This window comes from Chiloscyllium punctatum, chromosome 23 (assembly GCF_047496795.1).
Source record: "Chiloscyllium punctatum isolate Juve2018m chromosome 23, sChiPun1.3, whole genome shotgun sequence".
NCBI classification, from domain to species: domain Eukaryota; kingdom Metazoa; phylum Chordata; class Chondrichthyes; order Orectolobiformes; family Hemiscylliidae; genus Chiloscyllium; species Chiloscyllium punctatum.
The window spans coordinates 61020251-61047094 of record NC_092761.1 but is presented as its reverse complement, the minus strand read 5'-3'; the positions used below and the strand labels follow the sequence as shown (position 1 = coordinate 61047094).

At 42.4% G+C, this 26844-nt stretch overlaps 1 protein-coding gene across 3 annotated transcripts in view; it reads left to right on the top strand.

Moving 5' to 3' along the window:
- Window positions 1–21236, top strand: part of tmem218 (transmembrane protein 218) — a 40538-nt gene extending 19302 nt beyond the window's left edge. For 2 of the 3 annotated variants that reach the window (XM_072593082.1, XM_072593079.1), the window contains exon 4: window positions 16900–21236. In XM_072593082.1, the coding sequence (XP_072449183.1) occupies window positions 16900–17031 (132 nt within the window). In that variant the 3' untranslated portion in view covers window positions 17032–21236. The remainder of the gene's footprint in view (window positions 1–16899) is intronic. The other variant, XM_072593081.1, reaches the window with a different exon arrangement.
- The last annotated feature ends 5608 nt before the right edge of the window (window positions 21237–26844 follow it).

Sequence of the window (26844 nt, the reverse complement as noted above, 5' to 3'; positions counted from 1 at the left end):
TTTCTTTGTAAGACGTGCCCTCCAGTCCAGGCAGCATCCTGGTAAATCTCCTCTGCACCCTCTCTAAAACTTCCACATCCTATAATTGAGGCAACCAGAACTGAACGCAATATTCCAAGTGTGGTTTAACCAGGGCTTTATATAGCTATGGCTTAACCTCGCGGCTGTTAAACTAAATCTCCCGCTAATTAAAGCTAACACACCATACGCCGCCTTAACAACCAAATAATGTTGGGTGGCAACTTTGAGAGACCCCCAAGATCCCTCTATTCCTCCACTCTGCCAAGAATCCCACCTTTTTAACCCTGTATTCTGCATTCAAATTCGACCTTCAAAAATGAATCACTTCACACTTTTCCAGGCTGAACTCCACCTGACACTTCTCAGCCCAGCTCTGCATCCTGTCAATGTCTCACTGCAACCTACAACAGCCTTCCACACTGTCCACAATTCAACCAACCTTTGTGTCATCGGCAAATTTACTAACCCACCCTTTCACTTCCTCATCTGAGTCATTTATAAAAATCAAAAAGAGCAGAGGCTCCAGAACAGATCCCTGTTGAATACCACTGATCACCAACCTCCAGGCTGAATACTTTCCGTCTATGACCACCCTCTGTCTTCTATGGGCCAGCCAATTCTGCATCCAGACAGGTAAATTTCCCTGTATCCCATGCCTCCTTAATTTCTGAATGAGCCTACCATGGGGAACCTTATCAAACGCCTTGCTAAAATCCGTACACAGTACATCCACTGTTCTACCTTCAGTATGTTTTGTCACATCCTCAAAGAATTCAATAAGGGTTGGAACACATGACCTACCCATTTCAAAGCCATGGAGACTACCTCTAATCAAAACATAGTTTTCCAAATAAGCATAAATCCTGTCTCTCACAATCCTCTCCAATAGTTTGCCCACCTCCAACATAAGACTGACTGGTTTGTAATTCCCAGGGTTATCTTTATTCCCTTTCTTGAACAAAGGAATAACATTTGCCACCCTCCAATCATCTGATACTACTCCAATGGACAATGAGATCGCAAAGATCATTGCCAAAGGCGCAGCAATCTCTTCCCTTGCTTCCCATAGTAACCTTGGGTATATTCCTGGTCTGACCCAGGGGACTTCCTACCCATCAAGGCTTTTTCATGCCCCCTTCCAGCTCTCCTAAGTCCATTCTTCAGTTCCTTATAACTCTCTAGAGCCCTGTCTGATCCTTGCCTCTTCAACCTTACGTAAGCTTCCTTCTTCCTCTTGACTAGATGTTCCACATCCCTTGTCATCCAAGGATCCTTCACCTTACCATCCCTTCCTTGCCTCAGTGGATCAAAGCTATCCAGCACTCACAGCAGGTGCTCCCTAAACAACCTCCACATCTCTGTCATGCATTTCCCTGAGAATATCTGTTCCCTATTTATGCTTCACAGTTCCTGCCTGATAGCATTGTAATTTCCCCCTCTCCCAGTTAAATACTTTCTCATGCCGTCTTTTCCTATCCCTCTCCATGACTATAATAAAGGTAAGGGAATTGTGATCACTATGACCAAATACTGTCCCACCGAGAGATCTGTCACCTGACCTGGTTCGTAGCCAAACATCAAATTTCAATCTGCTCAGTGTCTCTGTTGCGGGGTGGGGAGGGGGGGTGTCTGTAGAAAACTCCTGATGAAGTGACTGTTCCTTTTCTCTGTTGCACCTATACTGACTCAGTAGACAAACCCTCCTCAACAACCTCCTGTTCTGCAGCTGTGATACTACCCCTGATTAGCAATACCACTTCCCTCACTTCTTTTACCTCCATCCCTATTCTTTTTGAAACATCTAAACCCTGCAGCATCCAACAACCATTCCTGCCCTTGTGATAGTCAAGTCTCCGTAATGGCCACAACATCGTAGCTCCAAATACTCTTAAGTTCATCACCCTTATTCCTGACACTTCTTGCATTAAAATAGACACACTTCACCCCATCACACTGACTGCAACTTTGCCCTGTCAAATGTCTATCCTTCCTCATAGACACTCTGCATACAGTATCTGCTTGTTCACCAGCTTCCCCATCCTCTGATCCATAGCTCTGGTTTCCATTCCCCTGCCAAACTAGTTTAAACCCTCCCAAAGAGCTCTAACAAAGCTCCCACCCAGAATATTGGTATCCATCCAGTTCAGGTGCAACTTGCCCTCCTTGTTCAGGTCCCTCAGAAGGTATACCAATGATCCACAAACCTGAAACCCTCCCTCCTACGCCAGCTCTGCAGCAACGTGTTCAGCTGTACATCTTAGTCTCACTAGCTCGTGGCACCAGTTGCAATCCTGAGATCACTACTCTGCTTATCCAGCCTTTTAGCTTCGAATCTAACTCTCCCTATTCAGTTTTCAGGTCCTCATTCCTTTTCCTTGCTATGTCATTGGTATCGGTGTGTACCACAAAATAGCTGTTGTTCATGTTCACTTTTCGAGTTAATGAATAAAATTGATATTTCTTTTGTTAAATAGTGGATTTTGGGTAGTTCTCTGTCACTCATACTTTAACAGAGGTGAGCTTTTCTGTGTGTTTGGTTTAATTAGAAGGTTTTACCTCTGTGTCATAACAAAGGGGCTTTATCTGATACACCGGCTGCCCAGTTTACCCCAAATATTCCTGTCTCAACTGTGTGCCCACCCCAAGTTTTGCCCCCACTACCAGATGTTTTCTGTCCCCAACTTGGCATACCTCACCCAAAATCCCCCCCCCCCCCCCCCCATGTAATTGTCCACTCTGGTGTACCTTCATTCCCCTCTACAAACCGCGGCCTCCTTTCCTTGCAAGGCTCCCCCTCCCCTCCCCGAATTTGCCACTCCACAAACTTTATGTCCCTGCCATCTTGCAATACCCACAATTTGCCATCTCTCAATTTTGCCCCCTCCCCCACCAAAATCCTACTCCCTATATTTTGCCCCTCTCCCCACAATTTTACTTCTTCCGATTGTGTGGCCCAGAGTTGGGCAATCAAAAATAGGGGTGTGGGGACATATTTGCCCTCAGTTTGTAATCAGCTCTATTTTCTTCTTCCACCACCTCTTGCAACTCCCCCAAATATGCAAACCCCTTTCCCATTATTCAGCCCCTACAATTTTGCTTCCCCCAATTCCAGTCCCCTTGACTATTTTGCTGCTTCCCTCAGATACTTTGCTCCCCTGAATATTGTCCCCCCCCCATTTGAATACCTCTCCCTCTTTGCTGCTTTAGCCCCTTCCCCATACTGCCCAACCCCCAATCATTCCTTCATGATTATACTGCCACCTACCCCTTTATGGTGTTGGACACAGTCCAATAAAGCCCCTATTAAATTTACAGCAACTTAATTTTCAAAACCGAAAGCAGCTGTTGTCTCCGGTATTGATCTTCCTCTGTTTGTAGATCTCCCTGGGTTGTCTTTGGTATTTGGCTACAAAGGTGTTTCAGAGATAAAAGTTACCTTTGACAGAGAGTGTTTTCAGGCAGTCTGTCTGACAATAGCAGTTGGTGCTCTTTCTCCTGGCTAACTATCCAAATTGCCTGCTTTTTATACCCAAAACTGCTGTCAAAACAGTAAAATGCCAACTCGATTGGGTTTTAGTATCTAGGGGCATAATTTAAACTGGTTAAATTCAAACTGCTGTGAAAACAACTCAGTCATCTAGGTTACAGCCAAATGTTACATCTTTAAATTATACTTTGTTTCTGCGAGTCAGTCACATGACAGGAGCCGTCAGCTTTCACTCTCTCTCAAAGCTAGAGTATACTCCTTCAACTTCATAACAACTTTCTCAGTGAGGAGGAATGACAGGGAGTGGGATCTTGCAGTGCCCCATCACAATCAGTGTAAAGGTCACTGACAGTCTGCACCTGCACATTGTGTACAGTCACAGTGGGGTATTAGGGGGGCAAAGTTGGGGGCACAGTCAGGTGGTCAAATTTTGAGGGGACAAGAGTAAACAAAGAAACATGAGAGAAAGGAAAAGAAGAGAAAATGGCAGTAATATCAGTCCAGCTACCAGTGCCACGTGCTAGTCAGAGTAGAAATAAAAGAATAGGCAGGATGAATGCATGGCTTCAAACATTGTGCAGGATGGAAGGGTTCAGATGTTTGGACATTGGGACCAAATCTGGGGGAGGTGGGACTATTACAAATACAAAGGTCTTAACCTGGGCAAGACTGGAGCCACTGTCATAGGGGGTGCTTTTCCTAACGCTGTAGGGGAGGATTTAATCTAAAGTGACAGAGGGATGGGAACCAAATGAAGAGGTTAGTGGACAGTAAGGAGGTAGTAACTAAAGCCTGTAAGGAACTAGATCATGAAGCCAGCGTGACTGAGGGGAAGACCAGGCAGGGACCACATGATGAACGCAAAGGATACAGGTGGTTTGAGGTGCATTTGTCTTAATGCAAGAAGTGTAGAAGGTAAGGCAGATGAACGCAGGGCTTGGATTAGTACCTGGGAGTATGATGTTATTGCTATTACTGAGACTTGGTTCAGGGAAGGGCAAGATTGGCGATTAAATATCCCAGGATACAGATGCTTCAGGCGGAATAGAGAGGGAGGTAAAAAGGGTAGAGGAGTTGGCTTACTGGTCAGAGAGAATATCACAGCTGTGCTGAAGGAGGGCACTATGGAGGATTCGAGCAGTGAGGCGTTATGGGTCGAGCTCAGAAATCGAAAAGGTGTGTTAAGAATGTTGGGGCTGTATTACAGGTATCCCAACAGCAAGTGTGAGAAAGGTACAAAGAGAGAGGAAAGATATAAGAGAGACCTAAGGGTTAACTTTTTCATGCAGAGTGTGCTACGTGTATGGAATGAGCTGCCAGAGGAAGTGGTGGAGGCAAGTACAAGTGCAGCATTTAAAAGGCATCTGGATGGGTATATAAATAGGAAAGGTTTGGAGGGATATGGGCCAAGTGCTGGCAATTGGAACTATATTGGGTTGGGATATTTAGTGGACATGGATGAGTTAGACCGAAGGGTCTGTTTCCGTGCTGTACGTCTCTATGGCGCTATGACTGTATGATGTCTGGCTGTTTACCCTCCCCCTTGAGATTCCTGTAATCTTGATCTAAGACATTCCTAACCCTGACACACAGCAGGCAATATACCATCCAGGAGTCTCTGTCGTGACTACGGAATCTCTTGACTGTTCCTCTAACCATTGAATCTCCCATCAGTATCACTCTCCTATTCTCCCCCTTCCCTTCTGAGCTACAGAGCCAGGCTCAGTGCCAGAGACCTGTCCACTGAGGCTTTCCCCGGTATGGAGAAAGTGAGGACTGCAGATGCTGGAGATCAGAACTGACAATGTGTTGCTGGAAAAACGCAGCAGGTCAGGCAGCATCCAAGGAGCAGGAGAATCGACGTTTCGGACATGAGCCCTTCAGGAAGGGCCCATGCCCGAAATGTCGATTCTCCTGCTCCTTGGATGCTGCCTGACCTGCTGCGTTTTCCCCGGTATGCTCAGTAATTTAATTTTGGAGGGGGGAGCCAGATAGTGAGGTTACGGAGAGAAAATGGTGGCACTTATGTTGGCAGAGAGGAGAAGGTTGTTGACCCTCTTGCCACATTGCTGATCAAACTTTGAGATGGCTGAGGATACCTTAACCTGAGTGGCAACCTTGGACCAGGCTGCTATTGGTGTTGTGGCCTTCACTGCTGCTCCTGGGTGAAGAGGAAGAAAATCCTGCAATGGACCATCCCATTCTAAAGAAACTCCAGGTCTCTGACCACAAAGCAGGATGCCAGTCTCTTTCAATATGACATGTCTAGGGGAAATGTCAGCAACGATGCATGGCATTTCTGTAATGCCAGGTGCTTGTTCAGGTGCACAACGGGCCTTTAAAGATGGCGCAGGTGGAAGAGATGCCAGTAAATACCAGGCTGTTTCCGAGAGGTGAGTTGTTGGTGGATGGAGGTTGTGGAGGCAGGAGGAGGAGAGAAGAGAAGAGAAGAGAAGTAATGACCACAGACGTGAGCTACAAAGAGGATTGGTTGAAGCAGAGGTTGGTATGAGAGAGAGCCTTACCTCTCCGATGAGCAAAATTTCCTCGTAACTGACTTGGACTTTAGTAGTGCAAGAAAGAAATCATTAACATTATCTGGAGAGGGAAACATTATCTGAGTTTTGAATGGACTTAGGCTTTATGGTCAGCAGTTTTCAAAATTTTCTCTGGGACACCACCTAAAAATGTTGATGTTTCCAAGGACCCACCTCCCACCAAAACTAAATTACCTAAGACCACGTCAGCTGCCAAAAATAAAATAATTAATACTGAAAACATCTTCTAATAAGTGTGCAGTAACAGGACATTCATGCCTCTAAATCAACAAAAACAAATCTGAAAACCAACAATCTGACAATGATAATCTTGCAATCGTAGCAAAAGGATTTTTTAAAAAATGTGGTTATAAATAATTAACATAGCGCAATCCAAACACTTCTAGTTGAAAATTAATGTGACTCTGGAGGCCAATAAAGATAGCAGTAACATTCAGTTTATAATTATTAAAGTTTGCATTTGAGAGTTCAACATACACATTTTCATGATTATGCTTTAAAATACTCAAGTTTCCTGTTATTACTTGTAGTCAAACTCACTACATTCTCCTGTAATAGAAGACCAGGAAAAGTCTCTTCCTGCCCCACAATAGCTGCAAATTGTTGCTGTACAGATGGCGGCTGTTAACCATGCCTGTCACCAAAAGAAACTCTGCAGCTGTTGCCCTGCTTGGTAAAAACATGAAACTGGTAGCTCCTTATTCAAGGTTTGTAGCTTCCACGAGGTGTTCATGAAGCTACCCTACCCAGTTTCCAGGTGCATCTGTCTCCAACAGTCAGAGATCGAAAGGATATTGGAGCAGGAGGGGGAGGATCCAGTTGTTGTGGTCCACGTTGGTACTAACAACATAGACAAGACTAGGTTGGAGGACCTGTTTGGGATTACGAAGCACTAGGCAGGAAATTGAAGCACAGGTCCTCAAGGGTCATAATCTCCGGATTACTGCCCGAGCCACGTGCCAATTGGCATAGGGACAAGAAAATTAGGCAAGTAAACACGTGGCTAAGGGATTGGTGTGGGAAAGAGGGATTCCACTTGATGGGGCATTGGTATTAGTTTTGGAACAGGGGGGATGTGTACCGTTGGGACGGTCTCCACCTGAACTGATCAGGTACCAATGTTCTAGTGAAAAGGATAAATACGGTGGTCAGTAGGACTTTAAACTTCTGAGTTGGGGGGAAGGGAAAGTGAAAGCGACAGGGAGTATGGCGTTAAATGGAAAGATAAGCAGCAGGATAGCATGTGTCCAGGCGGATTTAAAATTGAGGCAAGGATAATTTAGGACATCATATGACTTCCAATATCTCTAATGATAAGAAAGTTAGCATTAAGGCACTTTACCTGAATGCTCGTAGCATTCATAACAAAGCAGATAAACTAATGGCACAGATCATAGTGAATGATTATGATGTAGGCATCACAGAGACTTGGTTACAGGGGGGTCAGGGCTGGCAGTTAAACCTCCAAGGATTTTCAACTTATCGAAAAGACAGGGAGGTCGGCAGAGGGGGTGGGGTTGCCTTGTTTGTTAAGAACAAAATAAAATCTGTGGCACTGAATGACATAGCGTCAGATGATGTGGAGTCTGTGTGGGTGGAATTGAGGAACCACAAAGGCAAAAAAAACATAATTGGAGTTGTGTACAGACCTCCTAACAGTGGTCAGGACCAGGGATGCAACATGTACTGGGAAATAGAAAAGGCATGTCAGAAAGGCAAGGTCACGGTGATCATGGGAGACTTCAATATGCAGCTGGACTGGGTAAATAATGTTGCCAGTGGATCCAAAGAAAGGGAATTCATGGAATGCTTACAGGATGGCTTTTTGGAACAGCTTGTCATGGAGCCCACAAGGAAGCAGGCTATTCTGGACCTAGTGCTTTGCAATGAACCAGACTTTATAAAAGATCTTAAAGTAAGGGAACCCTTAGGAAGCAACGATCATAATATGGTAGAGTTCAGTCTGGAGTTTGAAAGAGAGAAGGCAAAATTGGATGTAATGGTGTTACAGTTAAATAAAGGTAGTTATGAGGGCATGAGAGAGGAACTGACAAAAATAGACTGGAAGCAGAGGCTAGCGGGGAAGACAGTAGAGCAAAAATGGCAGGAGTTTGTGGGTATAATTGAGGACACTGTAAAAGATGGCTGACAAAGGAAGTCAGGAAATGTATTAAAGAAAAAGAGAGATCCTATAAAGTGGCCAAGAGCAGTGGGAAATCAGAAGATTGGGAAGGCTAAAAAAACAACCAGAGGATAACAAAGAGAGTAATAAGAAAGGAGAGGATCAAATATGAAGGTAGGCTAGCCAGTAATATTAGAAATGATAGTAAAAGTTTCTTTCAATACATAAGAAACAAACGACAGGCAAAAGTAGACATTGGACCACTTCAAACTGATGCTGGAAGCCTAGTGATGGGAGATAAGGAAATAGCAGGAGAACTTAACAAGTACTTTGCGTCAGTTTTCACAGTGGAAGACATGAGTAATATCCCAACAATTAAAGGGAGTCAGGGGGCTGAGCTGAGTATGGTTGCCATTACAAAAGAGATAGTGCTAGAAAAGCTAAAAAGTCTTAAAATTGATAAATCTCCTGGCCCCATTCCTGATGAAGGGCTTTTGCCCGAAACGTCGATTTCGCTGCTCGTTGGATGCTGCCTGAACTGCTGTGCTCTTCCAGCACCACTAATCCAGTATTTGGTTTTCAGCATCTGCAGTCATTGTTTTTACCCCGATGGGATACATCCTAGAGTTCTGAGAGAGGTGGCTGAGGAAATAGCAGAGGCATTGGTTGAGATCTTTCAAGAGTCACTGGAGTCAAGGACAGTCCCGGATGATTGGAAGATCGCTGTTGTAACCCCCTTGTTCAAGAAAGGATCAAGACAAACGATGGAAAATTATAGGCCAATTAGCATAACCTCGGTTGTTGGTAAAATTCTAGAATCCATCATTAAGGATGAGGTTTCTAAATTCTTAGAAGAGCAGAGTCTGATTAGAACAAGTCAACATGGATTTAGTAAGGGGAGGTCATGCCTGACAAACCTGTTGGTATTCTTTGAAGAGGTGAGAAGTAGGTTAGACTAGGGAAACCCAGTGGATGTGGTCTATCTAGACTTCCAAAAGGCCTTTGATAAGGTTCCACACGGGAAGCTGCTGAGCAAGGTGAGTGCCCATAGTGTTCAAGGTGAGCTACTGGTATGGATTGAGGATTGGCTGTCTGACAGAAGGCAGAGAGTTGGGATAAAAGGTTCTTTTTCGGAATGGCAGCCGGTGACAAGCGGTGTCCCGCAGGGTTCAGTGTTGGGGCCACAGCTGTTCGCATTATATATTAATGATCTGGATGAAGGGACTGGGGGCATTCTAGCGAAGTTTGCAGATGATACGAAGTTAGGTGGACAGGCAGGTAGTACTGAGGAAGTGGGGAGGCTACAGAAGGATCTAGACAGTTTGGGAGAGTGGTCCACGAAATGGCTGATGGAATTCAACATGAACAAATGCGAGGTCTTGCACTTTGGCAAAAAGAATAAAAGCATAGACTACTTTCTAAAGAAAATTCGTAAAGCCAAAGTACAAAGGGATCTGGGAGTGCTAGTCGAGGATTCTCTAAAGGTCAACATGCAGGTTGAGTCTGTGATTAAGAAAGCGAATGCGATGTTGTCACTTATCTCAAGAGGGTTGGAATATAAAAACACCATTGTGCTACTGAGACTTTATAAAGCTCTGGTTAGGCCCCATTTGGAGTACTGTGTCCAGTTTTGGTCCCCACACCTCAGGAAGGACATACTAGCACTGGAACGTGTCCAGCGGAGATTCACACGGATGATCCCTAGAATGGCTGGTCTAACATATGAGGAACGGCTGAGGATCCTGGGATTGTATTCATTGGCGTTTAGAAGATTAAGGGGAGACTTAATAGAGACGTACAAGATAATACATGGCTTGGAAAGGGTGGATGCTAGGAAATTGTTTCCGTTAGGTGAGGAGACTAGGACCCGTGGACACAGCCTTAGAATTAGAGGGGGTAAATTCAGAACAGAAATGCAGAGACATTTCTTCAGCCAGAGAGTGGTGGGCCTGTGGAATTCATTGCCGCAGAGTGCAGTGGAGGCCGGGACGCTAAATGTCTTCAAGGCAGAGATTGATAGATTCTTGTTGTCTCGAGGAATTAAGGGCTACGGGGAGAATGCGGGTAAGTGGAGTTGAAATGCCCATCAGTCATGATTGAATGGCTGAGTGGACTCGATGGGCCGAATGGCCTTACTTCTACTCCTATGTCTTATGGTCTTATCTAGAGGCAAGTAGGTGCAAACTTTAATAATTACAAGTTGAATGTTACTGCTATTTTTATTGGCCTCCAGACTTTGGTGTAGCTTTGTAATCCCATCCACTGTTTCTACATCACCAGTGAGGGTCACATCCCACAAGCTGAGGACCATTGAATTGATATAGAAATATCCCTCAAAAATATAGATATGGCAAGGATGAGGAGTTGCACCTGAGGTCAGAATAGAGAAGAATTTCAGCAATTAAAACAAAAATGAAGGTAGTTTTGAGACTTTCAGAGATTTGAAAGGGTCACAATTTTCATTGCAAAGCTCAAAAGTGACCAAAATCTAATGGTGCAACAATTGCACCGAATGAGGAACAACATCTGTGCCTTGTGTGTGCAGTTCAAAAGAAGTTGAAGAGTACAATCGACATAAAATATTATGTTGAATGATGAGTAGATGAGATTGTTAATATGGAGTGGGAACGTGACAGTCCAGAAAAGTCCCTGAGCTGATGCAGAGCCTGAGAAATCAGTCAACAATTGTAGCACAGACTCTGAAGTTTTTTTTAAGAGGAAGCTGAAACAGTAGACCTTAGAAATACTTGTTGGACCATGTCAGAAAGCATAGGAGACGGCAACAGAGGTTCCTAAGTGTTTGTGAATGCAGCTCCACAAGACTAATTTTACATAGTGTGGTTATACCAAACACCATCAAAGTAACCATCTTTGAGCAGTTTTCATTACAGCAATAACTTTACATTCAACATCACAATGCATGATTTACAAAACAAACAAATAGGGAGAGAGGAATTTCCCTCCATCTGTTATCTGACTTTACCTCTCTTTATCTCTCCACTATTCTGTATAAATGATATACATCATATATATTTCCCATTTGTTTGGCAGAACTGCCATTTACTTCACGGATTTCTGCAATGCAGTACACATTGGCTCAGAGTGCTTCAGAAACTATCGTAGCTACACTGCAAATTAGAATTAAGAGCACAGATAACAACTGAGAAACAGCAGTACTTCTATAATGTGACGGTTGTGTTCTTGTACAGTCCCATGTTATAGAAAAATATCACTTTAGAAACAGCACTTAAAGTATTGGTGATGAAATTGTGTTACAGCCAACACACACTTTAAAAGTTTGTGCTTAGAAACCGTGTGCCCAATTTGGCAATTGCGTTACAGCGAATTCTCATTAACAAAACGTGCATTATAGTAGAACGACCTGTATCCATGATTTCAAGAGATGGTAGTGACTTCAACTTTTCTGTCCGTTCCATAGTAACTGCATTCAGCAGTATTCACATCTGTTTACACCAACAGTGTAACTGCCTCAGAGGAAACCTAGAAAACCACCATCATGCTTGCTTCTGATAACCTTTGTAATTTAAAGATACATAAAAGCACTTGGGATTGCCGGCAGCCACTTTTATGGAATGGCTGTACTCACTGATATGACATGTTGCAAGTTCCTGTTTGGTATTTATGTCAGTCAGTAATGGTGAAGTGTTGGGTACAGCATATCATAGAAAAATACATAAGATTTTAATAATGAAAGCCCAAAAAAGCGAATAATGTGGCCTGACCAGTTTACTGACTGACTGGAACACCTCCTCCAACTGATCAGATGAGAGAATTCACAAACCTGGACATTAAAGCAGAACTATGTTGCCGTGTGCTTCAGCTAACTTCCACCTATGATCAAATAATAGCAGTACCATGGTACCAATTAGCAGGGCACAGGGCAGGACCTCTGCTCGCAAGCCAATGAACTATTAATATTACATGGCCCAAGCTCTGTGTATTGCTCACAGTATCAGGCCCCACTAATTGGCTCATTAAAGAATGAGGTGTGTTAAACGAGCACCCGTCTAGTCCACAGGAGATTTGTTCTGTTGCTGAGGTGGAGTTTATTCTTCCTCAACATCGTCTTAGAGTATCAAGCTCCTTGTATTGCTGCACGAGAGCACAGGCAAAACCACCTGCAGGGGCAATGATTAGCATTCGTTAGCATTCTTTCTCTGCTGTTTTCTCTCTGCTTGTTCTGCTCTCACAGCTAATTAATATTTTAGGCCACACATAAAGCTGCAGGTTTGCATGCTAACATTACCTGGGAATTCTAAGTGTTCAGCAAAATAGAATTGCAAGTATAACACTGATTTTCTTTTGGACAGTCACGTTTGTCGTCCTGTCGTCTCAATCATAACATTGAGACATGAATGATTTCATTTAAGGTTCAGTTTAGTTCAAGTAATTTATGTTCATAGAATCATATCCTATCATAGAATCCCTACAAACAGGCCATTCGCCCCAACAAATCCACACCAACCCTCTGAAGAGTAACTCACCCAGCCCCATTCCCCTACATTTACTCCTGACTAATGCACCTAAGCTACACATCTCTGAACACTATGCGCAGTTTAGCATAGCCAATTCACCTAACCCTTTGGGAGGAAACCGGAGCACCCGTAGGAAACCCACGCAGACACTGGGAGAATGTGCAAACTCCACACAGACAGACGCCAGAGGCTAGAATTGAACCCAGGTCCCTGGTGCTGTGAGGGCAGCAGTGCGAACCACGGAGCCACCATGCTGCCCTATTGTTAATATAGATCAGCTTACAGCACAGCAATCGTGATGCCACTGGGTTTTGTCAAAATATGTTTGCTTATAAAAAGCCCAAGCACCCAGTTGATGTCATTATTCTAGGACGTGAATGTTTTGTGCTCTTTCATTTTAATATCCTGGCCTCAATCACTAAGCTGGACAGTGTTTCCCAGTTATTGCTCAAGCTCAATGTTATCTGCAAGTTCTGTTAATGCTACCTTGCACATGAGGCATTCTGGTGGTGAGTGGACAAAAAGATGGTTAATAAAGTGGGAAATGTGACACTTGGTTGAGAAGAACAGAAAAATTTATTAAATTTTAAATATTGAGAAATCCTTTAATGTTGATATTCAGAGAAATTTGGCTGTCCTTGCATAAGAAATATGTATTTAACATGGAGGTACAGCGAACATTTGGGAAAGCAAATAGTGTGTCAGCCACTATTACAAGACAGTAGGAATACAAGAATAAGGAAATGATTGTAAGGGGCAAAGTGAGATGCTGCCTGAAGTATACTTTGCAATATTTGTCTTTGTGCTAAGCAAAGATATACTTATTGAAAGAGTGCAGCAAGTATTAACTGGATAACTTCCTGGAAAGAGAGGAGAAGAGAGATTGAATAGAATGGGCCTTCACTCTGTGGAGTTTGAAGGAATTGTGAAACAGGATATTTAAAGTTGCTGTTGTCCCAAAAGACCATTGGCTATTCTCGTATTAGCAAGAGGCGACTGGTGGACAGTTTAACCCAAGGGTCACCACAAGGAGCGTGTTGAGAGGGTGGGTTGTTCATGGTGACTTGACAATTGAACCCCTGCTGTTTGGTGTCACTTTACATCACAAAGCAGCCATCAGGCCAAAGGTTTTGACAGGGCCTTCCCCTCTTCTTGGGAATGGGGCTAGAAAGTGAACTTACTACCCAGCAGAAAAAAACTTGAAGCTCCGTAAGTCGGATGATTTTTGAGAGATCATTGCATCCTGGATCCCTTTTACTAAACAAAGGAACCTAACAATGAATACACTAGTGCCTCCAAAAATATAAAAGGGTGAGTCGTTACCTTGTTCTTCCTTGCTCCCACAATCCAAAACAACAACAAAGCAACATAATAAGTCAACAACATCCATTTATGTTTAGGATTCATTTTAATTGTGCACCTATTCTTAATGAGGTTAGTGCAGTTTTTGAAGTTGTCATTGATCAAAATAGTAACAGCAGAACAACAAAGAAAAATGTATAGTCCAGTTATTGTTCTATTTTTTGAGGTTGATTTGATATGTTTGAACCAAGATTTTATCTGTATTCAGAGTAGTGTTTACCTGTTTGCTAGGTTTATGGCTGGTTTTGAAAAAAGCCAAAGTGAAGAAGGGCTCATGCCCGAAATGGCTATTCTTCTGCTCCTTGGATGCTGCCTATCCTGCTGCGCTTTTCCAGCAACACATTTTCAGCCACCATCAAAAAATGTATCTTCCATTCCCTCACCATGTCTGACTATTTCAATATTCCTTAGATTTGATGTACATTTAAGAAGTTCTGGTTGTTTAAAGTTTAATTGAACAGTTTGTCAACAAATTGATGATATAGTATGTATCTAGACTCAGCCATTCATTTCATTATATTCAGTAAGGTGTTCGACAAGATTCCTCATGGGAGACTGATGAGCAAGGTTAGATCTCGTGGAATTCAGGGAGAACTGGGTCAAAGGTAAAAGTCAGAGGGTGGTGGTGGAGGGTTGCTTTTCAGATTGGAGGCTTATGACCAGTGGAGTGCCACAAGAATGGGTGCTGGGTCCACTACTTTTCATCATTTATATAAATGATTTGGATGTGAGCTTCAAAGGTATAGTTAGTAAGTTTGCAGATGACACCAAAATTGGAGGTGTAGTGGACAGCGAAGAAGGTTACCTCAGATTACAACGGGATCTTGATCAGATGAGCCAGTGGGCTGAGGTGTGGTAGATGGAGTTTAATTTAGATAAATGTTAGGAAAGCAAATCTTAGCAGGACTTATACACTTTATGGTAAGGTCCGAGGGAGTGTTGCTGTACAAAGAGACCTTGGAGTGCAGGTTCATAGCTCCTTGAAAGTAGAGTTGTAGGTAGATAGGATAGTGAAGAAGGCATTTGGTATGCTTTCCTTTATTGGTCAGAGTATTGAGTACAGGAGTTGGGAGGTCATGTTGCGGCTATACAGGACACTGGTTAGGCTGCTGTAGGCCTATTGGAAGGATATTGTGAAACTTGAAAGGGTTCAGAAAAGATTTACAAGGATGTTGCCAGGGTTGGAGGATTTGAGCTATAGGGAGAGGTTGAATAGGCTGGGGCTGTTTTCCCTGGAGCATCGGAGGCTGAGGAGTGACCTTGTTGAGGTTTATAAAATCATGAGGGGCATGGATAGGATAAATAGACAAAGTCTTTTCCCTGGGATGGGGGAGTCCAGAACCAGAGGGCATAGGTTTAGGGTGAGAGGAGAAAGATATAAAAGAGACCTAAGGGGCAATTTTTTTCACACAGCGGGTGGTGCGTGTATGGAATGAGCTGCCAGAGGAAGTGGTGGAGGCTAGTACAATTGCAACATTTAAAAGACATCTGGATGGTTATATGAATAGGAAGGGTTTGGAGGGATATGGGCCGGGTGTTGGCAGGTGGGACTAAATTAGGTTGGGATATCTGGTTGGCATGGATGAGTTGAACGAATGCGTCTGTTTCTGTGCTGTACATCTCTATGACTCTATAATATGAGAACATCACTTAAAAGTACCAGGTCATCTTATCCTTGCTGCAGCTGATTTCTATAATTGGTTCCACTTGTTGGAGTGTTGTGTTTTGGATTCTACTTCCCCAGATGCTAGGAATTTACAGAAAGTCTCCAAATTTCTCTTCACCTTTGAAAGTGCACTTATTGAGATGCTGTTCCATAGACAGCACTTATTCTTTACATGGGCTTACATTTGGCCCTGTCCGGTTTGTTGATCATGAAAGGCATCATGGCTGATTAGATTCTTTCTTTACTTGCCACACACATTTGCACAATCCTCAGTGGACATTGCTAGATATCAATCAGAAACCAGGATGATTTTCCCTGTCTTGCTCAGGATGCTGTCATTCACCTTCTCTCTTGCACTATTGCTGTCCTGGTAGTCAGATGGGTCAGTTCTGTGGAAATGTGCTGCTGGAAAAGCGCAGCAGGTCAGGCAGCATCCAAGGAACAGGAGAATTGACGTTTCGGGCATCTGCCTGAACTGCTGTGCTCTTCCAGCACCACTAATCCAGAATCTTGTATTTCATTACCTACTGTCTGTGTCATGCAAGTAGTGTCACTGCATTTGACATGTTAACGTTCAGACTTGTGAAATACCATTTCTTCCAAGTCAAAACCATTCTTCATTTTTTTATTGAAAATGAGTGAATTATATGTAAGCTCTTTGTGTAAGAGTTACTTGTTTTCTATGCTCTTTTTTTAAGCCGTATTCAACTGAAGGGGTTTGTAAGCTATCTTTCTCAAAGGTTTCTGTTTACAATGGTTCGACCTTGGAAATAAAACATTGTGCCAGAAACAATCCATAATTTTGGCATGCTGTCAAGAGAAATTTCAATGTTATTCCAAGATCTTACTGTGGAACTTTGCAGATTCCTAATTAAATAACCCAGGTTATTTTAATATTTTTCTTTTATTACTAACTAGTGTTCATTTCTTTTGGGTTAAAATTACCTCTAGGACTGGTTGTCGCTGTTGGGGACAGGGGTGGTCACTAATTGGCAGTCAGAAGTGGGGGCATTATCTTTATCTCAGGATCATCTAGGTTATTTCTGCTGGCTCTTTGCACTTCTTTGTGGTCAAGCTGAACGATGAGATTTAAATCTGGAAGCAGATCGCTTACTTTCATGCAGGAGAAAAGGGTTGGAAAGGCGGGACCGGCTCTGACCCATGTGCCTCTTTTGTTTCTCTTTCAGATTTATGACCGTTTCTTCATTGGCCGCTATTGTCTGCTGTGTGTACTGATTGTGGCGCTCCTGACAGGCTTGATTCTACTCTTTCCCCATTACATTGTGGAGCACGTGGAAGCTAAGCTCCTTCGGAACTGAGGAGTGATCTAGAATCCCTGTATTTTGTATCGGTGTGTGGCAATGACTACTTGTTAAAACACTCTTAAAAGGTGTATTTTTGTGGAAAAGCATGAGGTGTGGCCCCTGTAATATCTGGTGGGAAATAGTCAACCCATGGTAATATATGAATGAGTTAAACTTAACCACTTTAAACAAAAAATCCCATGCATCATGGGGTTACATTTATTTTCCTGGGATCAGGGAAGGGAGTCAAAAGTAACTGTTTAAAAATCTGTTCATGGAATGTGGGTTGAGCCAGCATTTATTGCCCATCCTTAATTACTCTGGTGAAAGTGGTAGTGAGCTGAATTTTTTTAAAAAACACTCCAGTTCTTGATGAAGCAATATTTTGGTAAAAGACTGGAGTATCAATATGCAGAAAGTAGCTCCCAGAATCATAGAAATTAACAGTACTGAATAAGGTGCATCAGCCTTGTGTCAGTGAATAAAGCTCAGCTTTATCATCACCCTCTAGGTCAGTGGATTGTTGATACCAGTGCCTGAAGAGTAGCCTGCTTGGAGAAGAAGGCTACCATTACTGAACAGTCTGCAGTTTACTGGAGAGAAGGAGAGACCATTGAGAAAAGGAGAATAATTCTTCATTTCAACATGAGTTGGAGATATAGTGGACAGCGAAAAAGGTTACCTCAGAGTACATACAACAGGACCTTGATCAGATGGGCCAGTGGGCCAATGAGTGGCAGATGGAGTTTAATTTAGATAAATGTGAGTTGCTGCATTTTGGAAAGACAAATCAGGACAGGACTTATCCACTTAATGGTAAGGTCCTGGGGACCATTGGTGAACAAATACACCTTGGAGTGCAGATTCATAGTTCCTTGAAAGTAGAGTCACAGGTAGATAGAATAGTGAAGAAGGCATTTGGTCTGTGTGCCTTTATTGGTCAGTGCATTGAGTATAAGAGTTGGGAGGTCATGTTGCGGCTGTACAGAGCAATTGTTTAGGCCAGTATTGGAATACTGCGGTCAGTTCTAGTCTCCCTGCTATAGGAAGGATATTGTGAAACTTGAAAGGGTTCAGAAAACATTTACAAGGATGTTGAGAGGGTTGGAAGGTTTGAGCTACAGGGAAAGGCTGAATAGACTGGGGCTATTTTCCCTGGAGCATCAAAGGCTGAAGGGAGACCCTTGAGAGGAACATGGATAGGGTGAATAGCAAAGGTCTTTTCCCCAGGGTGGAAGAGTCCAAAACTCAAGGGCATAGGTTTAAGGTGAGAGGGGAAAGATTTAAAAAGGACCTGAGAGCTAACCTTTTCATGCAGAGGATGGTACGTGTGTGGAATGAGCTGCCAGAGAATATGGTGGAGGTGGGCTTAATTACATCGTGGTACATGAATCAGAAGGGTTTAGAGGAATATGGGCCAAATACTGGCAAATGGAACTAGATTAATTTAGGAATGACTCTGAGGGAGTGAGGCCTCTTCTGCAGCACTGTGTCCAGTTCTGATTGCCCAGATGTAGGAAAGATATTATTAAGCTGCAGTGGGTTCAGAAGAGATTTACTAGGATGTTGCCCAGAATGGAAGGTTTGAGTTATAAAGGAAGGCTGGATAGTCTGGGACTTTTTTTTCACTGGGGCGTAGGAAGTTGAGAGGGGTCTTTATAGAAGTTTATAATAGTGAGGGGGTATATGGATAAGGTTAATCATAGGTATCTTTTCCCTAGGGTGGGAGATTTCAAGACAAGGGTGCACGTTTTAAGGTGAGAGAAGAGAGATTTAATAAAAACATGAGGGGCAATTTTTTGTTTACACAATAAGGTCATTCACATGCGGAATGAACTTCCTGAGGAAGTGTTGGATGTGGGTATAATTTCAACGTTTAAAACACATTTGGATAAGTGCATAAATAAGAACAGTTTAGTATATAAGACAGTGCAGAAATTTGGCCATTCAGCCCATCGACATTCAATCATGCCTGATAAGTTTCTCAACCCCATTCTCCTGGTTTCTCCCCGTCACCTTTGACAATCAAGAACCTATCTATCTCCGTCTTAAATATACTCAATGACCTGGTCTCCACAGCCTTCTGTGGTAGTGAATTCCATAGATTCACCACTCTCTGGTTGAAGACGTTTCTCCTTATCTCAGGTCCTAGTCTCTCCTACCAGTGAAAACATCTTCCCAACATCCACACTGTCTACGCCATTCAGTATTCTGTAAATTTCAAATAGATCTCCCACATCCTTCTAAACTCCACCAAATATAGACCTAGAGTCTGCAAACGTTCCTCATATGTTACACTTTCCATTCGTGGGACCACTCTCGTGTACCTCCTCTGAACCTGTTCCAAGGTCAGTAATCATTCCTGAGATACTGGGCCCAAAACTGTGCACAATACTCTAAATATTCTCTGATCAGAGCCTTCTAGAGCCTTAGAAGTACATCCCTGCTTTTTATATTCAAGTCCTCTCAAAAATAAATGCCAACATTGTATTTGTCTTTCTAGCTACTGACTCAACCTGCAAGTTTACCTTGAGAATCCTAGACGAGAGCTCCCAATTTTCTTTGCAATTCAGGCTTCTGAATTTTCTCTCCATTTAAAAAAATAGTCCAAGCCTGTATTCTTCCTACCAAAGTGCATGACCTCACACTTCCCCATGTTGTACTCCATCTGCCACTTCTTTACCCACTCTCCTAACCTGTCCAAATCCATCTGCAGCATCCCTGCCAGCTCAATACCACCTGTCCCACTATCTTTGTATCATCTGCAAACTTAGCCAGAATACTCTTAGTTCCTTCATCTAGATTATTTACATACAAAGTGAAAAGTTGTGTTTCCAACACTGAGACTTGCGGAACACCAGCTGCCATCTTGAGAAGGACCCTTTTATTCCCCCCTCTCTGCTTCCTGCCAGACAGCCAAATTTCTATATACGCTAGTACCTTGCCTCTAACACCATGGGCCCTTATCTTACTCAACAGCCTCCTTATGTGGTTCTTTGTCAAAAGGCCTTCATGAAGTCCAGGTAGAAAACATCCATTGGCTTTCCTTGGTATAATCTGCTCGTTACACAGAACCCCTACAGTGTGGAAACAGGCCATTTCCCAGACCCATTACCCTAAGCTACTACTCTACATTTACCCCTGACTAATACACCTAACCGACACATCCCTGAAAACTATGGGCAATTTAGCATTGCCAATTCACCTAACATGCACATCTTTAGACTGTGGGAGGAAACCGGACCACCCAGAGGAAACCCACACAGACACCGGGACAATGTGCAAACTTCACACAGACAATCGCCCGAGGCTGGAATTGAACCCATGTCCCTGGTGCTTTGAAGCAACAGTGCTAACCATGGTGCTGCCCCAAAGACTTCTAGCAGATTTGTCAGGCTTGACCTCCTCTTGATGAAACCATGCTGACTTTGCCCTTTTTTACCATACACTTCCAAGTTTTCAGAAATCTCATCCTTCATAATGGATTCCAGGATCTTACTCATACTCAAGGTTAGGCTAATCGGCCTGTAATTTTCTGTCTTTTGCCATACTCCCTTTTTAAATAGGGGTGTTACATTAGCGATTTTTCAGTCCTCTGGGACCCTCCCTGACTCTAGCGATTCCTGCTGGGATATGGGCCAAAAGTAGGCAGGTGGGAATAGTTTATTTCATTGTCAACCTATGGAAAATGCAGATTCCAAACATGCACCTCAAAGGGTGTGTTTGTTTACAAATAAACAGAAGCTATGAGATACCATGTATGAACATTCTTTCAGTCTGTGTTCTCACAGCCAGGTCTCATTCCTCCCGGAGACCTCAGCAGTAAATGTCTGCTAAGGTTGAGTACCATGTGCAGTTGTGGGCTCCACTCAGGCTCCAAGATGTTGAGGCATTAGAAATTCACTAGGATGCTGCCAACCAGTTGAAAGACATAGAAAATGTGAGACAGGAAAAATCAGAACAAAGCTTGTTGGCTCAAAGGAGAATTTTTGTTGTTGGAGGTGGGATGTGGCAGAAGTATTTAAAGTTATGACTAACAATGAATCAAGCAGATTTTGTAATTGTATTATGCAATTGATTATTTAATGTTTGTTTTTGTATTTTGGAAACTTACATTTTGTAACTAATTTATTTTGAATAAATATCTTGTTTTGTATATGAAGTTTTTTTTAAAATCTAAAATGTTGGTGAATATAGGCAAGGCTATATATTCTAATGTGTTTATGTTCTAATGCCTTTGAATTAATAAAAGAAAGTTTAAATGTTAAGATTTCAGCCTGAAACTTTTGTCCTAAATAGGTGATCCTCTGGATAATCTCACCTCGAATCATCTCTCTCTAATGAGAGAGCAGCCCTGTAGTCCGCTGGGAAAATGGTGACATTATCTTAACCTAGTATTTCATGGTGGAGACAGAAATGCTCCTTTTTGTAGTGCCCTTCTCCGAAACTGATATTCTTGAAGAAAAAAATCTGGAGCCTGGTGGTGCCACAATGCCACCTGCTGGCACAATTAAGAGCTACCTGTAAGGTAAAATGCAACTTTTAGCTGTTAAAAAGATAACATAGTAATAAGATATAGAAAAATTCTCAAAGCTAAATGGAACATGGAGTGTAGAAGAGAAGGATGGAAATATATCTAGTTAGGATGTTTTTGCATAAATTTTGAAATCATACACATTCAGTGACGCCTTTCCATAAAGGTAGTATGTCGCTTTTAAGCATATGCAAATAATTTGTACCTAACACAGATTTATCTTGCCATATAATAACATATTTTTCCCTTGTGATTGATTTCCAACCCTAACTACTATTCTGTCAGGAGCTGCAACAAAGAACGGAAAAGTAAAGCAACACAAACTATGACTCCAGTCTAGGTGTGAGATGTCTGGTTTGTTACAATAGGCCTTGTCTCCCAGATCTTTGCAAAAAATATATAAACGGCAATATCAGCCAGTGAACACTCCTCATCTACTGTCCTGCACACCCACTGAACAGAAGTGTGGGTAAATGGAGTTGAAGGTCAGGTCTTCAAAAAGGTCTGAATGGCAGAAGAGGGACTGGATGACTTCCTCAGTTACTTCCATTGAGCTAATAAGTCTTTTATTTCTTAGTCAAAAAATTGCAACTCTCAGATAAACACATGCTCTAGATCAATGCTCCAATGAAAAATTTGTGTTCTTGGGGTGTGGGCATCACTGGCTAAGAAAATGTTTGTTGCCCAGCTCTAATTGCTGAGAAGGCAGTTGAGGGTCAGCCACATTGCTGTGGGTTTGAAAGCTCATGTAAGCCAGACCAGGTAAGGATGGTGGATTTCCCTCCCTTATGGCTATTGACCACAGTTACCTGATTACCATTATGCCAGATTTTTGTTGGTACAGTTTTTTTTGTTTCAAATTTCACCGTTTGCCATTGTGGGATTAAAACCCATGTTCTTGAAACATGAGGCTAGGAGTTTTGGATGACCAAGGTAACATTGCCATTGTCCCAGACGACTGTGGGGCTACACTCATTAGAGAGAGAACCAATGTTGGATTAACCTGAGGGACACCATGCCTCAGGTAAAGGGTGAGTTGAGAAGGTAACTTCAGCCAGAATTAAATCCATGCTGTAAACGTCAGTCTGCATTACAAACTAGCAAGACCAGTCCAATGGCATTGCCACCATCTTGATGATATAAGCAGTATTGAACATGAAATGCTGTCCTTCAACTGAAATATGAAACCATCTTCCTATTTGCTTGGGCATTAAGCACATCACAATCCTTTTTTCGAAAAGATGAACAAAGTCCTGGTTCCTGACCATAACTTTTCCCCTCAGCCAAACCACGATTGTCTGTTAAGTGCTATTTGCACAGGTTGACTCACATAACATGCTATATCAAGGCAAGTCATTCCTTATAGAGGTCTATAAAAACATGAGGGGCATAGATTAGTGAATAGCAAAGGTATTTTCCCGAGGATCGGTCAGTTCAAAACTAGAGGGCATAATTTTAAGGCGAGAAAAATTTAAAGGGGCGACTGTTTCATACACAGGGTGGTTTGTATATAGAATGAACTGCCAGAGGAAGTGGTAGAGGCAGGTGCAGTTACAACATTTAAAATACACTTTGACAGGTACATGAATAGGAAGGGTTTGGGGGATATAGGGCAAACACATGCAAATGGGACTATTTTAGTTTGGGAAACTTGGTTGGCATGGATAAGTTGGATTGAAGGGCCTGTGACCTGTTGAAACATTCTGACACCATTCAGCCAACAATCTCTATCATTCATTCTCAGAGCAATTGAAATTGATTTCTACTGCCCTGATGTCTCCCATGGCCCTATATTTAGCTCTGTTATATATCCGTTTAAAAGATGCAATAACCTGTTTCAAAGTAATGATATGATTTTCAAAGTTCCAATTTACACAGACAGATGTTTCTTTTTTCCTCAATTTTAGTAAATATTAAATTGGTTATCCTTCATTCTTGATTCTCTAATGAAAATAAATAATTTCGATTCACACCAACAAACACAATATGTATATAATTTTTAAATATAAAAATAAATAACCTCTTGTTTGCTTCACTGTAAATAAATGACATGGTATTTTGGATATGGGGATAGGGAATAGGGTGGGAAATTAAAATTGAGGTTGAATGTCAGTCATAAACCTACCATGACTGCACAGGCTTGAGAAACAGCATGCCCTACATTTGCTCCTGTTTCATAGTTATTAACCTGAAAGATTGCCTGCGCAGAAAGCTTTTGCCACGTTGGGTGGTCACCTGACGTATTGGATTCTTGGCCCCTTGTGCTAACTTCTAGCCATCCTCTAAGTGAATGCAGTGTTGCTGTAGGTATTTATTCAAAAGGTATCAGACATGCCTCACTTTTACCACCCAAACCTCTAAGTCAGCAAGTTACAGGTTAAGTAGCACTCGAGAGCCCTGGCTAACACTTGATGAAGCTTGATGATATTATTTGGGACTTTGAATTCCACAGCTGAGGCCAATGTATTTTTGGTTTCCAGATCTACTAAGACTCCTTTCTCCTAAGGATGAGAAACTCATTCTTTTAAGCAATGAATTAAAACAGCCATATAAAAGAAATCATGTAACTGCATCTACCACTTCCTCTAGCAGTTCATTCCACATAAGAATCAATCCTCTGTGTAAAACATTTGCCCCTCATGTCCCTTTTAAGATAAATGCCCAAGCACACCACCTGGTGAGATTATTGCAGAAATGTTTCTTAAGTTAAGTTTTGACAACCTACAGAGATATCAGAGGAAACAAATCTATGCCAGCAGAATGACAACTTTGTTATGGCAGTATCCAAGCCTTCAGAAGTGGGGAAAAGTCTTCAGATGTTTTAACATACTACCCTTTCCCAGTTGGTACCCTACCGTCACACATGCCTTATAGGCGTTTTTAATCAATCTAACCAAACAGGTCTGGAGTGAGTGGGATTTGAACCTAGGCCTTCTGCTCTAGAGGTAAAGACACTTGAGTGGAAAGGCCTAGTTTCAAGGTCAACCTGCTCTGAGCAGGTTTATGTGAAAATATCTGCAAAAGTACTTCGTTGGCTGTAAGGTAAAAAGAGACATTCTGAAACAATGAAAGGCATGTCTTTCTGGGAACATGTTGGTTCTTTCGAAAGTGGGCCAATTGAATTTCTTATGCTGTTCTGAACAATGGCTGTAATTATGTAATTGAAATTTCTGAGTGAATTTTGAATGTGTGTAGATGAGATTACCTGCTCTTTCCAGCTAATTATTAACTTTTGTAAACCATTCACTCATAAAGGAAAAATAATTATCTCAATCAGTCTGTCTCATGACTCATTCTATAGTTTAATTAGTGTCCATTACACTAATTATGTTAAAGCCTTGTACCTTCCAAGTAAATAAACTTTGAAGACTGTTGTGGAAATAAAATGGGAATTTTATGCAAAATCTCAATAAGGATTCCTACTTTTTAGTTGCTCTGACAAAACTTAGTAAGACAGATGCTAATTTAAAAATTGTTTAGTGTCCATCTTTTTAGGTCTTCTATCTCAAGTTCTTCACCAGTGAATTTAGGCACTAAGTCATTTCCCAAGACTATTTGAGCACCTCAGCTGAAGCTACCAAAACCAAGCTCACTTGCCACTTACGTACTGGTCCTGATTTAATCACTCAATTCAGAAATAAGCAACTATGAGCCAGCATTCTGTATTTCCACTGTTACATCTCCCCTCCTGTTTCCCAGCAATGACCTTGGAGGTGGTTTGTATGTGGAATGCACTGCCAGTGAAAATGGTAGATGCAGATACAGTTTAAAAGACATTTGAACAGGCACATGAATAGGAAAGATTTAGAGGGAAATGGACCAAATGCAGGCAAGTGGTCAGCATGGACGAGTTGGATTGAATGGTCTAGTTCCGTGCTGTATGCCTCGGTGACTCTGGTTAAAATCATTATTTATATCTTGTATGAGTGTGAGCATGACATCTATTTGACATTTCTTACGGTTCATTACATGGCCTCTCTTCCATGACCCATCTTTGTATACCCAGCCTTACATTACTTCATTATAGAATGTACAAGTGAAGCTAGTACCAAATTAGCTTCTATTTTTGTCTCTGACTCACCATTTCCCCTGTATCATAAAGGTACCATCTTTATGGGACTGTGGGGTGGCACGGTGGCTCAGTGGTTAGCACTGCTGCCTCACAGCACCAGCGTACCAGGGTCGATTCTAGCCTTAGGTGACTGTCTGTGTGGAGTTTGCATATTCTCGCCGTGTCTGTGTGGGTTTCCTCCAGGTGTTCCGGTTTCCTCCCACAATCCAAAGATGGGCAGATTGGGTGAATTGGCCATGCTAAATTGCCCATAGTGTTAGGTGCATTAGTCAGAGGGAGATGGGTCTGGGTGGGTTACTCTTCAGAGGGTCGGTGTGGACTTGTTGGGCCAAAGGGCCTGTTTCCACCCTGTAGGGAATCTGATCTAATCTTGACCCATTTCTTTTCCACACTCTCAGTGTTCTGTAATATCATCCAGCTACAGAGCATGTGGTATTATAACACTGTGCGTGTTGGAAATCTGAAATGAAAACTAGAAGTACTAGAAACCTCAACAGGTCTAACTGCATCTATCAAGCAATAAATAGAGTGAAGTTTTTGTGTTCAGTATGGCTTTGGAACGCTACCATGCAACCCATTGAAGTCTGGGTGACTTTAACAAATTGAGCATCATTTACACAAAGCTTCTATGTTCTCAATAGCATCAAAAGGGACATTCCACCCATCCACAAACATGACAAGATTTCTTGATGACTGCTTCAAGTCTAAGTCTGTCTTTCCAAGATGATGGCATCAGTAAGTAGGCAGTTCCTAGGCCAATCCACTCCAGACTGGCCGCTTCCCACCTTCTTCCCTTACCCTTTTTGTCTTTTGTTTTCTTCATCATCTTTCTCCTGTCGGCAGCAGCAGAAAAAAGGGATATCACAGAGGGAACGGCAGGAATGAGATGGCAAGGTGGTGGTATGGACTGGCAGCAGAGCCAGGGACTCTCTGTTGTGGTAGGCCTGAAGCAGGGAATCCTGGTTATCAGTGTAGGAGTGGTGACTGCTCCTGGTTGTGGTCGGCCCGAAGCAGGGGACCCTGTATTTTTTTCTTCATGATTAGATAGATTAGATTCCCTACAGTGTGGAAACAGGCCCTTCAGCCCACCAACTCCACACTGACCTTCTGAAGAGTAACCCACCCAGACCCACCTTCCAACATTTACCCCTGACTCATGCACCTAACACTATGGGCAATTTAGCATGGCCAATTCACCTGACCTGCACATCTTTTGGACTGT